Below are 15936 nucleotides of genomic sequence, written 5' to 3' on the forward strand. Positions count from 1 at the left end.
AAATTAAGATATTTTTGATGAATTCCGATGGCGCAGTGAGGCCTCTATTGCCAGCAATATCACCGAACCTCTCAAGATCCCAATATCAAGGATATTTTTAAATATATCTCCAATTAAGTACATGTGAAAGAAGAAAGTCATATACACCTAGGATGGCTTGAGGGTGAGTAAATCATGGTATAATTTTTGGGTGAACTATCACTTTAAGGAAACATTTCTATAAAAGTGTATACTAGACTTCTAGATATATGCTCTGGTCAAGCTCAGCCTCTTAAAGTCGTAACACTGACAAGAAAATTACCAGGAACTGTAACAAAATGCAAAAAGTAGCAAAGCCAAAGTGAGGGGTGTTTTATCAGGATAGGATGTTTTAGAATGATGAATTATACAAATACAATTCAAATAAAAATAAAAATGAATGGGCCTTTTTGTGGCGTCTATAGCCGGAAACGTTGTAAAAACTAAGGCCAAGGCTGCTGTCATTTTTGAACAGCAAAATAAAAAACAAACAAACAAAAAAACAATACATAATGCACTATTAGTGATGAATTATTGTGTGGTTGTGTTGGCTGTCAGGAGACACTGTGTAATAAACTGGTATATTTCATGGTTTATTCCTGTGTTTGTCATGTATTGTTCAGTGTTTCCACCAGGATTTTGTGAGACTGTGGTGAACATGGTCTTCTGTAATAAAATGTTTTACAGTGTAATTTTAAATGCATTAGTCTGATGCACTTTTACAGCAAAATTAAGAGCTCAAACCTTTTCAGTGTCCAAATTGAACGGATAAAATAAAAGTCTTTGCATTGGCTTGAACCTAGACTTTAAAGTGGACTCAAAACTCTTTTTAGTTGTGATAGTGTTTCAGTCCACTATAATATGATATATTAATATAATATAATATAATATAATATAATATAATATAATATAATATAATATAATATAATATAATATAATATAATATAATATAATATAATATAATATAATATAGTACTCTTGAGCTTTTGTTTTAATGGAAAACTGCAGGGAGGTCTTTAAGTTTCTTTTCAACAGAACAGCCTTCTCATTACTAAAAGTGTAGTGAAATGCTGTAATCATCTGTCCACAACATTGTTGGAAATAATACGGATGTGAAAATAAAGCATAACTGGCATTCTGAAGTGCATGATAAGCTTACAGCACATGCAGAGATGGAGTTTTCGGCATTCACTGTGAACCGAGTCGCTCTGAGATTATATGCTTATTTGATTAAACTTCAGCCTTTTGTGCCTCAGTAAGCGCATTAAGCCATTTCCTGATTTTTATTTTAGTTCGTTTGATAGATGCTGTGCCAAAGCCATGGTGCAAGAGTTAGTATGGGAAGTGTAAAAATATGTTCGGTTCATTGTGAAACGGGAAACACTGTTGTTGAATTTTTCATCTGTGTCTCTCAGATCTTCCCATTCACAGACCAAAGCCCCTCTACATCCAAGTGATGCGCAACAGCGAGAGTATATACTGCACTAGGGATCAGTATCTGGCTCCCCGTGTGGCCTTCATCACGTGGCTTGTTAACTTCTTCCTGGAGAAGAAGTATGTGAACTCTGCCACGAGCAGCTCTAAGAATGGAGGAGAGGTCCTTCCTAAGATCATCCAGGTGGGATGAAAACAAAGAACCATATGGATTCCCCACATTTACACTGCCTCACTGTCTACTGGATAACATGGACAGATATCTTCTGAGGCAGCAATCTTGCTATTTTTTTTAATTTTGTAAATTTTTTTCTTCCAATGTAAATTTCATTATAGGCTTAATTCAGCCAAAATCCTGTCATCATTTACTCACCCCCTTGTTTCACAAACACAAAAGCAGAATTTTTAAGCTGCTCTTTTCCATACCACTGGCTGAACAAATGTCATTAATAATATGTAGTATATGTAACAGATTTGTTGTAATACAGTAACATCTAGGCTGTATATATTATAACTTGAGAATGCTTAAGAATACAAAACAATTAGCAAAATGTATTTTTCTGAAGCAAAGGTGGCAGGGTCTCTGCCTTCTCACATATGTTTCTCTTCTTTTATTGATTCTGCTTATCAGTACTCAGTTTCTATTCAAGTCAACATATATCAATAGATATCAAACATGCAAGCTGCAGCTGAATACTATGAACAAATAGCAGCCACCTAAAGAACACTTCTGTCTATGGTTTCAACAAAAAATACCACTTAAAGGGATAGTTCACCCAAAAATGAAAATTTGATGTTTATCTGCTTACCCCCAGGGCATCCAAGATGTAGGTGACTTTTTTTTCTTCAGTCGAACGCAAATTATGATTTTTAACTGCAACCGCTGCCGTCTGTCAGTCAAATAATAGCAGTCTAAGGGAACTTCAACTATAACAGTAAATAAAACTTGCTTAGACAAATCAAAATTAAAACCTGCGGCTCGTGACGACACATTGATGTCCTAAGACACGAAACGATCGGTTTGTGCGAGAAACCGAACATTATTTATATAGTTTTTACCTCTAATACACCACTATGTCCAACTTCGTTCAGCTTCCTGTTAGTGAGGTCAAAAAACGCGTTGTGATGATGGAAGTGATGTCTCGCGCTCATTGAAATATATGGGCGAGACATCACTTCTGTCATCACAATGCGTTTTTTGACCTCACTAACAGGAAGCTGTTTTTTCGACTCTTATTGTTCAAGTTCCCAATCACTGCTATTATTTGACTGACAGACGGCAGCGGTTGCAGTTAAAAATCATCATTTGCGTTCGACTGAAGAAAAAAAGTCACCTACATCTTGGATGCACTGGGGGTAAGCAGATAAACATCAAATTTTCATTTTTGGGTGAACTGTCCCTTTAAAACAACCAGATTAATATAAATTTAAAACATTATTAACGACAAGTAAACAGTCTAATTAGCAGTAGTACAAATTAATACAACTTAAAGTCAGGTTTACAGAAATTGAAATCAAATGTAATTAATTGTAAAATAACACTTCATAGTGATCTGTTTATAAATAAAATATAGATTAATCCTTATTAAAGTTATTCAGTCAATATCAGTGAATGATTTTCTCTCTTTTTTTTGTTTGATTAACATTAACACACTAGTGAGAACTCAGTAATGGTATTAAATCACATGCGCACACAGGAATCGATAAGAGGTATTGAAAGAGGAATCATTTTATAGCAAGTATCGGATTTCAGAATTCTAATCTATTTTCGATTCCCAACCCTACTCATAACCTTTGTACAAAGTTGTAACAGTAACCAAGAGGATGGTCACTCAGTCCCTAGTAAATGATGACAGAATAGATATTTTACTTTCATTTAACTTTTTGTTTTCCCAACTGATGTTGCACATTTATCCACAATTTTTATACTAATTATGTAATTAGTAATTCTTAGTAAGTCTTAATAGAAATAGGAGAGTTTTTGATTACATTAACTATCTGTGTGTTGGTGTTCAGACTGTGACTGCGGGCGGCATCAGTCAGGAGAAGAGCGCAGACTCTGAGCCCAACGGTCCTGTGGAACAGGAGAAGAGTCACTCAAACAGCAGCACACTTTCTGATCGCAGAGGCAGCAACTCCAGCCTGTGTAGCATCGAGGAGGAGCATCGGGGCGTCTACGACATGGTGCAGTCCATCCTGCTGTCCACACGAGACAACGTCAACTTCGTCAACGAGGTCTTCCATCAGGTCAGAGACAGAGTGCTCAGATCTACAGCTGCCGCTTAGACCGTTTCACCTTGTGTTTGCACATTTTTAGACAAATTCCACTTCGAAACCATGACCCCGAAAAGGGCTGGATATCGTCCACTGTCTCAGTGCAAATATGTATCATGATTATATGTTGCGACATATCACAAGGCGTCTTATTATCATATTCATCATATTATCTATATATTTTTTTACTGTTTAATTGTAATTATAGTGCACATTTAATAAAATGATATTTCTTAAGTAAAAAGCTAAGGCTAGTAACTTTAAAATATATATCACTTACCACAGGTATAGTTCATCACATTAGCTTTGAACATCAATGGTGTTTTATCAGTTTAAGTCTGTTTTTGTCTTGAAACACACTTTACACCTTATTTTAGTGTCTTTGTTACAGTGTAAGTATGCATGCAAGTAAATATACTTACTATAGGGGTTAGGCAGTGGCGTAGACAGATTTTTATTTTTGGCTGGGCCTGGGCAAAAGTGAGCGAGCACTTTCAAGTAAGGTTCTTCACTTTCCTACGCACTCTTATAGCCAAAAGCAAACGGGTTCAGGTCATTTGAATCATTTTTCCTTTTTAATTGAAAATAAAATAAGCACACGCACAGTACAGTAAAACTACCACGTCTTTGTCACGTTTGTAACTCCTTAGGGAAAAAGCACGTCTAATGTCAACATAACCAAAATGTATTCACGATAGGACCAAACACTTAATACTGTTGTAGATTACAATACTCAAACAGTCAAGTTTAAAGAAAACTGTGTAGAAAGACTCGCTCATGCCTGTTAAATTACAATTACAAAACAAAGATGTGAACTTTTATCAGTTGTGAATTAAACCCACAATATGTAAGATTTTAGGATTAAAATATCCAAAAAGCACTAGAACAATGTTATATATTTGTTTGACTTATGTACTTAGATTATCCAAATGTTTCCAAGAATGTTTAAATCCAGAGAAATAAACAATTTTAACCAGGACACAGACAGAGTCCATGCGCCTATCAATGGCATCATACCCGTGTTACCCTCGATTTCCAGTTTTATTTTTTAGAAACCAAAGACGCTTTAATATATTGTTTTTATTAGACAGGTGAGCAACTGTTTGGATACATTCATTGACAGAAAACTAATCATTGTCATATAGCTCAACACAGTAAGTCTTATTGTTTAAATCTTGTTTTCTTGATTTAACGCGAGTACCATGTTTTACCATGACTAATATAGATCTAGTTTACTGCAGTGTGCAACAAGTGTCTCATAGCAGCCGCCGAGCGAACGCAGAGTAGCATTATAACAACTTTCAACACACTCAAATGTATCTAATATGATAAACAGCGATGCATTACCCCACATACTCATGACCTGAAGAAGCGGTTGTCTGCAGCATAATAAAAGCTCCACTGCTCTCAAGCCGCGTGTCATGCTCGTCTCTCATTAGCAATCGCTCCTTGTTCAGGCCTCGTTCAGCTCCAGTGGTTTTCAGCCACACCCTGCTTCATACTAAATTAATGTTAATAAATCTTTAATACATTAGCACATCCATGAAAATGATTTCTGCCCAAATCCCGTCGGAAGACTACAACTCCCATGATTCCGCAAAATCAAGGCGTCATTTGTGTTGAATAAGCAACCTCAAGTGGAAAAAAATTACATTTTGTGCCTTTAAGTCATACAACATTGACAAACAACAGCACCTAGAATAGCTACAACCTGTCCACATACAAAGTAACACAAAAAAAGACAAAACGGCTTAACTATTACTAATTGAGCCAGAGATTCCAATTAAAAAGTGATGGGTACACATGAATTAACAGGCGTGAAATGCCTGAGACAGCCTGGATAACACCTAACACAGATGTCAATCAAACTCTTTAAGCATTATACAAAAACTGTTATTTGAGGAGTTGTTATTTTAGGATTTTAGATGTTATGATAATGTTTGTAATTATATTAACATCAATGAAACAACCATACTTACAAATTAAGTAAATATAATATTTGTACAATAACTGGGGGGTCTGTTCATCATAGTGGGGAGGGTTAGGGTTTGGTTTAGGGCTAGTTGCATGTATTTATGCATAATTTTACTGTTATTACTTCAGTACTTGTAACGTGTACATATAACATGCATAACACTGTAAAATAAAGTGTTACTTATTTTTATTTTAGATTAATAACTTTCATAATTTTTTTGCTCTGTATAAAATATACATCATCAATTGTTTATTTGTATCGCAAAATGTTATGTAGCTTGTTCAGATGTTCTGTCTTTTGCTGCCACCTTGTGGTCAGAATCCATTCAACATATTAAAAAAAATATATTTCAACAGATTTATTTGTGTATTACAGTTTTCATGTGAATCACAGTAAAGAATCACTATTATAATAGAGTCACAATCTAAATGTTTTTAAGAATTTTAACCAGAAAGCACATATGTGTTACAGACCAGAGGGTTCCAATGCAAGGGGCTGTGCGGAAAATTTGGAACAGAAAGACAATTTTTACTCTGTTTAAATTGTTAACTGAAAATGAATCGATGAATGAATGAATATATACATTATTAAACAGCTATTTTTGACTGTTTTATTCTCCTTTCTTGTTTGGTCATGAGATTAATTATTGAAAGCCATTTTTAACAATAAGTAATGTGTATATATAATAATAATAATAATAATAATAAAGAGGTCTGCTTGTACTTTTGTGAAAAATGTAATAAATTCAAGAATTATATTTGATTTTCTGTTTTCTACTCATGTCTTTAGCACACTTATTGCAATGTTCTCTGTAAAGAGGTTTTGGAACGGTATCTGTCTATTGTGAAAGGCTCTAGAAAAAGCTATGGAAACAATTTTTGATTTGAATTAACAAAGTGTCTCTTCAGGTTTTGCGCTAATAATGGATAGACAAAAAGAAAGGAAAATATTTTGTCAACTTGAACAGAATGTAAAAGTATCTACTATTTAAATAATAATAAAAAATCATAAAAGCCTAATATTTCATTTTGGAAACATGTATAAATGTTGTTTAATATTTTACAACATGTCACAGAGTCCTTGGTATCAAAAAGTTTGAAGACCCCACAACTTATCAATTGTGTCGGTGTGCATCATTTGTTTTTGTGTCGCTGCATAGGCTTTCCTGCTGCCGTCCTGTGAAGCCTCAGCCACTCGCAAGGTGATCAAAGTGTACAGGAAGTGGATTCTGCAGGAGAAACCCACATTCATGGCTGAGCCTGAGACAACAAGCCAGGAGGAAGATGGAGAGGAAGAGCCCATGGTCTCAGAGACGGACAGTGTGCATGTGCAGGCAGGGTCACACACACACACGCACACAAAATGTGGTTCATGCTGATTGATTCAGTTGTTCCCACTTACCTGTCCTGTATCAAACCTTCAGGTCTTGGAGACCCATGGACATAAACGATCGTCCAGTTGGGGGCGCACATACTCCTTCAGCAGTGCCATCAGCAGAGGCTGTCTGACTGAAGAACAGAACCCGGACGTGAAGGCTGGTATCCAGTCCACTCTGCAGGTGCTCATTTACTCTTTCCACTCTCACACTACCATGTCTGATTGAATATTCTGCTCAGTCAGATGTTAAAGGTAGGGATGCACAAGATTATCGACATCACATCGGAATCGGCCGATATGAAAATGTTATGGCGATATGATAACGTGTTGATATGTGCCTACAATAACTCACATGTGCAAGGAATGCCAACGATAAGATCACGTCAGCAGTGTGGTCATTCTTGAAGTGAACTTTTGCATGCATGGTGATTAGAGTCAGTTTTCGATTGCTGAGAGTTCAGAAAGACGTGTCCATTGTGCGATACCCATCAACAGTCACTCTCTACTCTGTGTTGCCAGATTGGGTGAATGATTTCCAGCCCAAAATTACCCCACTCCAAAAAAAACAACAACAACAAAAAAAAAACACCTAAAACTTTAACTGTCAAAATAATGTGATAGAATTGTATATGTTGATATGAACCATTTTTAACTCTGTAAAACAAAATAATGATGACAAAATAATATAAAAATAGATACATTTCCCAGGAAAATGGATCAAATCAGAGCAAATACTCTTAAAGGTAATTATCAAATATGACTAAAACACTGTCAAAAGGGCAATGAAGAAATGAACCGATACCCTCAGGAAAAAAAAAAAAAAAACACTTTCATAATTTTCAGTGTCAACAGTCAGAATAAGGCAATTTAAATGCAAAAAGTGCCCAATATAAGTGATCTGAACAAGCAACATAATTAGGAGGTATTTCACACTCATTCATGCACACACCATGACATATACATAGGCATACGATAATACCTTCGTATTACCTTCATGTTGCACATTAACTTCAGACAGAACTACAGCACATCTTTTGTGAAGTACACTGTAGAACATAATACATAACTTTGCACAGTCAAAACTAATCAGCAGCTTTCAAAGATATTTTTGGACAGTGTAAAAGATGCCCTGATGCAGGACAGAATAGAATAGAATCGAAACTTTATTGTCATTATGAAAAATATAATGAAATTTGTTTAGTAGCTCTCAGAGACCAGCAGCCTCAGAAAAAACAAAACAAAAAGAAAAGTAGAATCCACATAGTATAAATAACTACAAAATAATATCGCAATATGCAAAGTAATATATACATACAGTGGAATTAAATAATGCAAACAACAGTGCAAACAAGTTTAAACAAGTATCAGTACATTAGCAGCAACGCTTAAGTATGTAACTGTTCAATTCCAGTCTGCCACAGCTATGTGTGTGTATGTATGGGAAACAGGTGTGATACACGCTACAGCTCTGAGAAAACAAAAAACAAAACTATTCCTCAGCCTGTATGTGCGTGTTCTAATTGCTCTGTATCTTTCTCCTGATGGAAGTGGTTCAAACAGTCTATGACTTGGGTGAGTTGAATCCTCATTGATGTTGCTAGCCCTCTTATGCAGACGTCTAGCATAAACTGTGCCCAGATTTGGAAGCTGGATTCCCACAATCCTTTGTGCAGTCTCGACTATCCGGGCCAAATCTCTTGGATTCTGTGTAGTGCAGCTGGTATACCACACTGTCACACAGTGGCAAGCAAATAATGCTTTCTATTGTACTCCTGTAGAAATTTACCAAAAGCTGAGAAGGTACTTTGGCTTTCTTGAGTTTTCTCAGGAAGAAAAGCCTCTGCTGAGCTTTCTTCATTACATACCGTGTATTAACAGTCCATGTTAGATCGTTTGTGATGAACAGGGCCAGGAATTTGATGTTGGTAACTTTTCCAACTTCCTCTCCATTTATATAAAGAGTGGAAGGTGTCGTTTTCCTAATTTTCCTGTAGTCTATGATGATTTCCTTTGTTTTGGTGGTGTTCAAAACCAGGTCACTATCCGAACATCACTCGACTAGGTGTTGAACCTCTTCTCTATAGTGCTTCTCCTCATTTCCTGAAATCAATCCCACTAGTGGTGTCATCAGCAAACTTCACTATAGTATTAGAGGAGTGGATGGGTGTACAGTCGTGTGTAAATGAAGTGAAAAGGGCTGAGCTGAGGACACAACCCTGCGGAGAGTGGATGAAGTACAATTACCCACCCTGACATTCTGTGGTCTGTTAGTAAAAAAGTGAATTAATCAATCCAAGGTTGCTGAGCTTGTTCACCAGTTTATGAGGCACTATTGTATTGAACGCAGAACTAAAATCCACAAATAACATCCTAATGTGTGTTGGGATGCTCCAGATGGGACAGGCTTGTGTGGAGTGTGATTGAAATTGCATCTTCCGTTGATCATATAGTCCTATGTTCTGTTTGATTTTGATTACAATTTTTGATGCTCTGATATCAGAGTTAAAATGATATTAATTATAGCCTTCACGTCATCTCCCTCCACAGGTGTAATGTACGTTTTGAGAGTCACTCTCCCACTCTTTACCATGTAACTTATATTTATGCCACTCTGGCATTGTGATCACTTGAATATACAGCTATATGTTCAAAATCTCATCTTCTTTCGTGCAAAAAAAAAAAAAAGTCTTGGCTGTCATTAGCTCAAATTAGGTGAAATATATACACTGAACAAAATTATAAACGCAACACGCAACGTTTTTGCCCCTATTTTTCATGAGCTGAACTCAAAGATCTAAGGCCTATTTTTATCAAATATTGTTCACAAATCTATCTAAATCTGTGTTAGTGAGCATTTCTCTGGCTGTGTCCGAAAACTGGAAAACTGCTGCCTTCTGAGGACACATTTCAAGGTAGGAAGGCATCAAGGCACGTCCGAATCCAGTGTTAGCTTCAGTTACTGTCTCATGAGATCCCTTCATCTGCAAAGCTGCCTTTGATATCCCACAATCCTGTTAGGTTCCATTCTGTGTGACAGTTGAGCTAGAAAAATAAAGATGCCGTCCGAAAGTTGCGTTTGCTGCTCAGTTTGTGTTTAAATGTACGATTTTGACCAACATATTTCAATTTTGATATCATTTCTATCGAGAAATTACTACTGTAGTAATTAATTATTTGTTTAGTTCTCACCAAAGCTCGCGCTATTTTGCTGTAGATCATTAAACTGCTACGCTGCCTCAGAAGTCTGTCCGAAATCAGTTTCGTGAGGTACCTTCATGCACAAACGCTGCCATACAAGTCATTCTCTTATGCGAGGCAGCAAGACAGCTACCTAGGTTTTCGGAAGCAGCCTCCTTTTCAGAGATAATCCAGGTGTGGCATATCAAGATGCTGATTAGACAGCACCTGTGCAATAATCATGCTGTCTAATCAAAAATCAAAATCTTAGATCTTTGAGTTCAGCTCATGAAAAATGGGGGCAAAAACAAAAGTGTTGTGTTTATAATTTTGTTCAGTGTATAATTAAATCATAATGCTTTATGGTCAATTATATGACTAGAAGATTGGCTAAAAGTTTGTTGGCCGGCATCAACATCGTCACCAGCCAACTCTGCAGTGTGTGCGTGTAGTACATGCACACTTGGGTTTTGTTTGTTTACCAATTAGCCTATACAATTTAGATGTTTGAAAACCACCAAACTGACCCCAAACCAGCCCAAATTTTTCTACCCGCCCAAACCAATTTTTACCAAGACAATCAAATTCAAAACAGCACAATTGGGAAGGAACCCGCCCAATCTGGCAATGTTTCCAGAATGTTATATTTATTTAGTGGGGGCACTGTTATACTAATAAAATAAAAAGTTAAATGCACAAATAACTTGAAATTACTTATGTTTCTTAATAAATAAGGCAGTAATTGATGTCATAAATCACGAGCATGACACTTTATTAATCTGTAATAAAAATGTATCAAATAAATGATGAAAATAACTTGAATCCAAAGAGCTCTGAAATAATTGTAGAATTTTTATTTGAAGCTAAAGCATCAACTGAAGTCATGCCACCCACACTTCATGTGTTGATGATTCCACTGGGAGATTGGAGTCTGACTTTGAAAATCAGATGTTTTTTGTGTTATTTTGTATATGTACAGGTTGGTGCAATTCTAGGTGCTGTTGTTTGTCGATGTTGATTGATAGAAGTTCTAATGTTTGTTTTGTATGTGTCTAAATAACCTTTTGGTAAGGAAACCTCAGAATTCTGAAACCAGGAAAAAAAAAAGTTTTTGATAAATACAGACTGAAAAATAAATAAATAAATAAAAAAAAAAAAAAAAAAAATATATATATATATATATATATATATATATATATATATATATATATATATATATATATATATATATATATATATATATATATATATATATATATATATATAATTCTCGCACAGGAGAGACTTGGTGTTTTTCCAAACGTATATCAGTATCAGCATCGGCTATCGGCCCAAATGAGTTGAAAAATATTGGCATATCAGATATCTGCAAAAACCCAATATTGTGCATCCCTAGTTAAAGGTGTTGCAAATGCTGTTTCATGTTGTCTTCAGATACAGAATGTACACTTTGTCAAAAGTTTGAAATAATTACAACTTTTTTTATGATTTTGAAAGAAGTCTCTTGTATTTAGGCTGCATGTATTTAAAAAAAATCAGGAATATTGTGAAATATTATTACAATATAAAACAACTGTTTTCTACTTGAAAATATTTTCAAATGTAATTTGTTCCTGTAATCAAAGCTGAGTTTTAAGCATCATCACTCCAGTCTTTAGTGTCACATGATCCCTTAGAAATCATACTAATATGCTGATTTGATACTCATCAGAAACATCTCTTATTATTATCAATGTTAAACAGTTGTGCTGCTCTATATTTTTGTGGAAATTGACACACTACCATTTAAAAGTTTGGGGTAAGATTATTAAAATAAAAAAAAAATCCAAAAAAATATTAAGCTGCAAAAACAACATTGATAACAATAAGAACCATGATTAAAAATTGAGCACAAATAATAATTGATTATAACTGATCACCAAATCAACATTAGAATGATTTTTGAAGGATCATGTGACACTGAAGACTGGAGTAATGATGATGAAGCTCAGGAACATTTAAAAAAAAAAAAAAAAAAAAAAAAGTTAATTGTAATAGTACTTCATAATATTACTGTTTTACTTAATTTTTTTTTTTTTTTTTATCAAATAAATGCTGCCTTAAGCAGAGGAGACTTTTTTTCAAAAACATAAAAAAGACAACTTTTGACCGGTAGTGTTGTTTGATAGAGTGAATTGTATTCTCAGGTGTTCCTGACAAACTCCGCCAACGTGTTCCTGTTGGAGCCGTGTCAGGATGTGCCCAAACTGCTGGAGAACCAGTTGGAGGTGTGCCGAGCTGTGCTCAGCGTCTACCGTCACATTATTATGGAGCAAAACATGAACCGCCAGACCTGGTCAGTCACACATGACATTTCAACACTGAGTCCGTATAAAGCTCAGCTCTGGTTTACTAGCGCTTCAGAAACTTTCAGCATATTGTGTGCAACACCAATTGACTGAGGCTGTGGGATGTTTTAGGGAGCAGCTGCTGCAGGTGTTGCTCAGGATCACAGAGGCAGTGATGAAGAGACCACAGGAGAACCAAAGAAAGGACACGTTCGCTCACAGCCTGGCCAGCATCCTCTTCAAAGTGAGTTTGAGATTAAAGTTGTAACTCAACCCGCTTTATATTCTTACAATGTCAGAAGTATATGTAAATGAACAATGTTTATGCATTGATACTTCAGACCATACAAAGAGGATTACAAATGTAAGGAAATAATAACACGTATTACTGAAATCAATAATGATAAACCTAGAAAATGTTGAATTTCCCTTGGGGATCAAAGAACACTATCTCTGTGTCCAGTGGTGTAATGTAACGAAGTAATAATACTTTGTTACAGTACTTAAGTATTTTTTGAGAGAATCTGTACTTTACTTGAGTCTTTATATTTCTGTCAACTTTTACTTTTTCTCCACTACATTTCCTAAATAAAATGTATACTTTTACTCCGATACATTTTCCCAAAGCATTTTCGTTACTTACTACAAAATAAAGTCAGAAGAACACAGATTGCAAGCAAGTGCTCGCACAACCGCGGTTGATTTCATTATACGGGTTGCATCCGTTGCTGGAGCGGCTGAGAAGAGTGCGCTGTCATTATACAGTATGAGAGCGGCCTCTAGAGGCGAAATAAAAACTATTACTGATGCCTCGTATAGTTTGTTTTGACACGTGACGTGAGGCTGCGCGCTGCACAGAGCGGGACACTTAAAAAACGGATTTAAAACGAACAACAAAACGGTATGTTATACAGTGTACACTACAGTACATGTTTTCATACTATTATAAAGTAATTAGTTAGATGCTGCATTAGTGGAGAACAGTAGTATGTTCTCCGTCGAGGCTAACATTGTTTTAACCGCTTGAGGTACTACTAATGTGACAAAAATACCAACTGTTTAATGTCACGATTGTTACCATTCATTTGCATAGTTTATATCCATTTGTTCGCTGTTATGCATTCGTTATCCAGCGAAGTTGCATATTTAAACTGTATCCTCATCATGCAGCGACAGAAACATTTATCAGAAATGTATTCGATGTGTTCTTTTTATTGGCACTGTAACACATATTTTGATTAGATCATCATCAAGTTTTCTAAAATAGAGGCAAATAATGTGTACATATAATAGACCCATGCTATATTTTGTGTGTAAAGATGGTAAGTTTTAAGCATGGCTGTTATGAAATGGTAACACTTTACAATAAGAGTCCATTTGTAAATTAAAGGTTTATAAAAGTACTGTTCATTGTTAATTTCAGCATTTACATTTTTACATTTTAAAGTTGTCTCTTACATTAGTTATAATGCACTATGAATTAACATGATCAATGTATAATTAATATATTAGTATTTTTTATATTTAAAAATTACAATAAACATTTTGCCATTTTTTTTAATTCAAAGAAACAAAATGTAAGAAAGATTTAAAACTGAACACAATCTTGCTGCTCAAACTGTGTATTTTATATTTTTTTGCTCCTTTTATTTTTTACATTTACTTGTACTTTTATTAAGTACGTTTAATATCAAAAAAATACTTTTCGTACTTAAGTACAAAAAAATATCACATACTTTAAAACTTTTACTCAAGTAACATTCTAAACAGTGACTTTAACTTCTACCAAAGTCATTTTCTGGTAAGATAACTATACTTTTACTCAAGTATGGTTTTCGAGTACTTTATACACCACTGTCTGTGTCTCTATGTCGAGTTCTCTAATTGAGGTTATTACCTCCTTTGAGGGTCTTTACTTCTAAAATTCCTTAAAGTGCTAATTATGTCTTTCTATAGGGTTTAACAAATGTGTACATTGAACTGTAAAACTGTACATCTTGGAAAAGAGATTGTTTTACCCTTTATAATACTTGTAAGATTGTTATTGTGGCGAATGATGATATAGTTGATATGGTTGATATGGTGGTTTGGCTGTGACTGTGTATCTGATGTTTGATTTGTGTGCTTCTGTCATTTGCAGACGATCTTTGTGGCGTGGGTGCGGGCCAACCTGACCGTGTTTATATCTCGTGAGCTGTGGGACGAGCTGCTGGCTGTGCTGTCGTCTCTCAGCCACTGGGAGGAGCTGGTGTTCGAGTGGGCCAGCATCATGGACTCTCTCACTGCTGTTCTGGCCCGTTACGTCTACGGTCTGGACCTCCACAACCTACCACTGGACAAACTCTCAGAGCAGAAGGAAAAGAAGCAGCGTGGCAGAGGTGTGTGTGTAAACTACATGGAGTGCATTTGGGCTGGCTGATGGAGCTAAAATGTAGTTTGAGTTTTGATTTGGGGTAGTCATGTATTCCAACACCCAATTTATTACTCTAAAATTAAAGTTAAAAAATTAAATTAAAAATTAATTCAAATTTAAGTTAAAAATAAGTTGTATTTTGTTTTACTCACAAATATTATTCCTGGTATACAGGGGTGCCACTATCAATTTTGGGCCCTGTGAAAGAACATGAGGTTGGGGCCCCTACCGCACCCATTCCACACCAAACAAACAAGTCGACCTAGCTATCCAAAATCTTTTGGTTAGGGTTAGGGTTAGGTTGCAATCTAATAATATTGAACTATTACTTTTGCAATTGCTTTTGACCACTAGGTATCAGTGTTTAGTCAGAGACCTCTGACTAAGATGATTTATTATGCAAACATTCTTAAACAAAACTGATTGTTAAGTCAAAAATTCAAGAAGGTAAATATTTTAAAGCTCTTTCTAACGTTTACTTGGCCTTAAAAGTAACATAATTCTTGTAATAGTTAACTATAGCATTGGTTAAAATAAGGATATAATTACAGGAAAGACCATTTTTTCTTTCTTTCTTTTCATAGAATTTGTTATGAAAAACACAGTTAGAAACTATAGCTACAACATGCCACAGTTGTAATATAAATCTTTAGTGAAAAATTGTTCCCTTAATATCTATTATGAATTCTACATCTAGTCAAAATTTGCCACAATAGAATACATCCTAGTAAATGTGGCCATCATGAGAAGTTTAAAAAGCTTGTAGGATGATTTTCATCAGTCATTTTAGTGGCTGTTTTAGATCATGTTCGACTTTTTTTAGAATGGGTTGCACATTTTATCATCAGCGTCGCATAGGAACGGCTTGTGCAAATCTTAACACTTTTAGAGCGCGCTGGTGAACACGCTTACGGTGATTTGTGCGCCACTCATGCAAAATG

At 35.3% G+C, this 15936-nt stretch overlaps 1 protein-coding gene across 4 annotated transcripts in view; it reads left to right on the forward strand.

Moving 5' to 3' along the window:
- Positions 1-15936, forward strand: part of ralgapa2 (Ral GTPase activating protein catalytic subunit alpha 2) — a 212939-nt gene that overhangs the window by 72392 nt on the left and 124611 nt on the right. For all 4 annotated transcript variants that reach the window (XM_067368380.1, XM_067368382.1, XM_067368384.1 and 1 more), the window contains 7 exons: positions 1434-1636; positions 3469-3699; positions 6861-7034; positions 7125-7259; positions 12442-12590; positions 12715-12826; positions 14723-14960. In XM_067368380.1, the coding sequence (XP_067224481.1) occupies positions 1434-1636; positions 3469-3699; positions 6861-7034; positions 7125-7259; positions 12442-12590; positions 12715-12826; positions 14723-14960 (1242 nt within the window). The remainder of the gene's footprint in view (positions 1-1433; positions 1637-3468; positions 3700-6860; positions 7035-7124; positions 7260-12441; positions 12591-12714; positions 12827-14722; positions 14961-15936) is intronic.

Source organism: Chanodichthys erythropterus, chromosome 18, assembly GCF_024489055.1.
Source record: "Chanodichthys erythropterus isolate Z2021 chromosome 18, ASM2448905v1, whole genome shotgun sequence".
NCBI classification, from domain to species: domain Eukaryota; kingdom Metazoa; phylum Chordata; class Actinopteri; order Cypriniformes; family Xenocyprididae; genus Chanodichthys; species Chanodichthys erythropterus.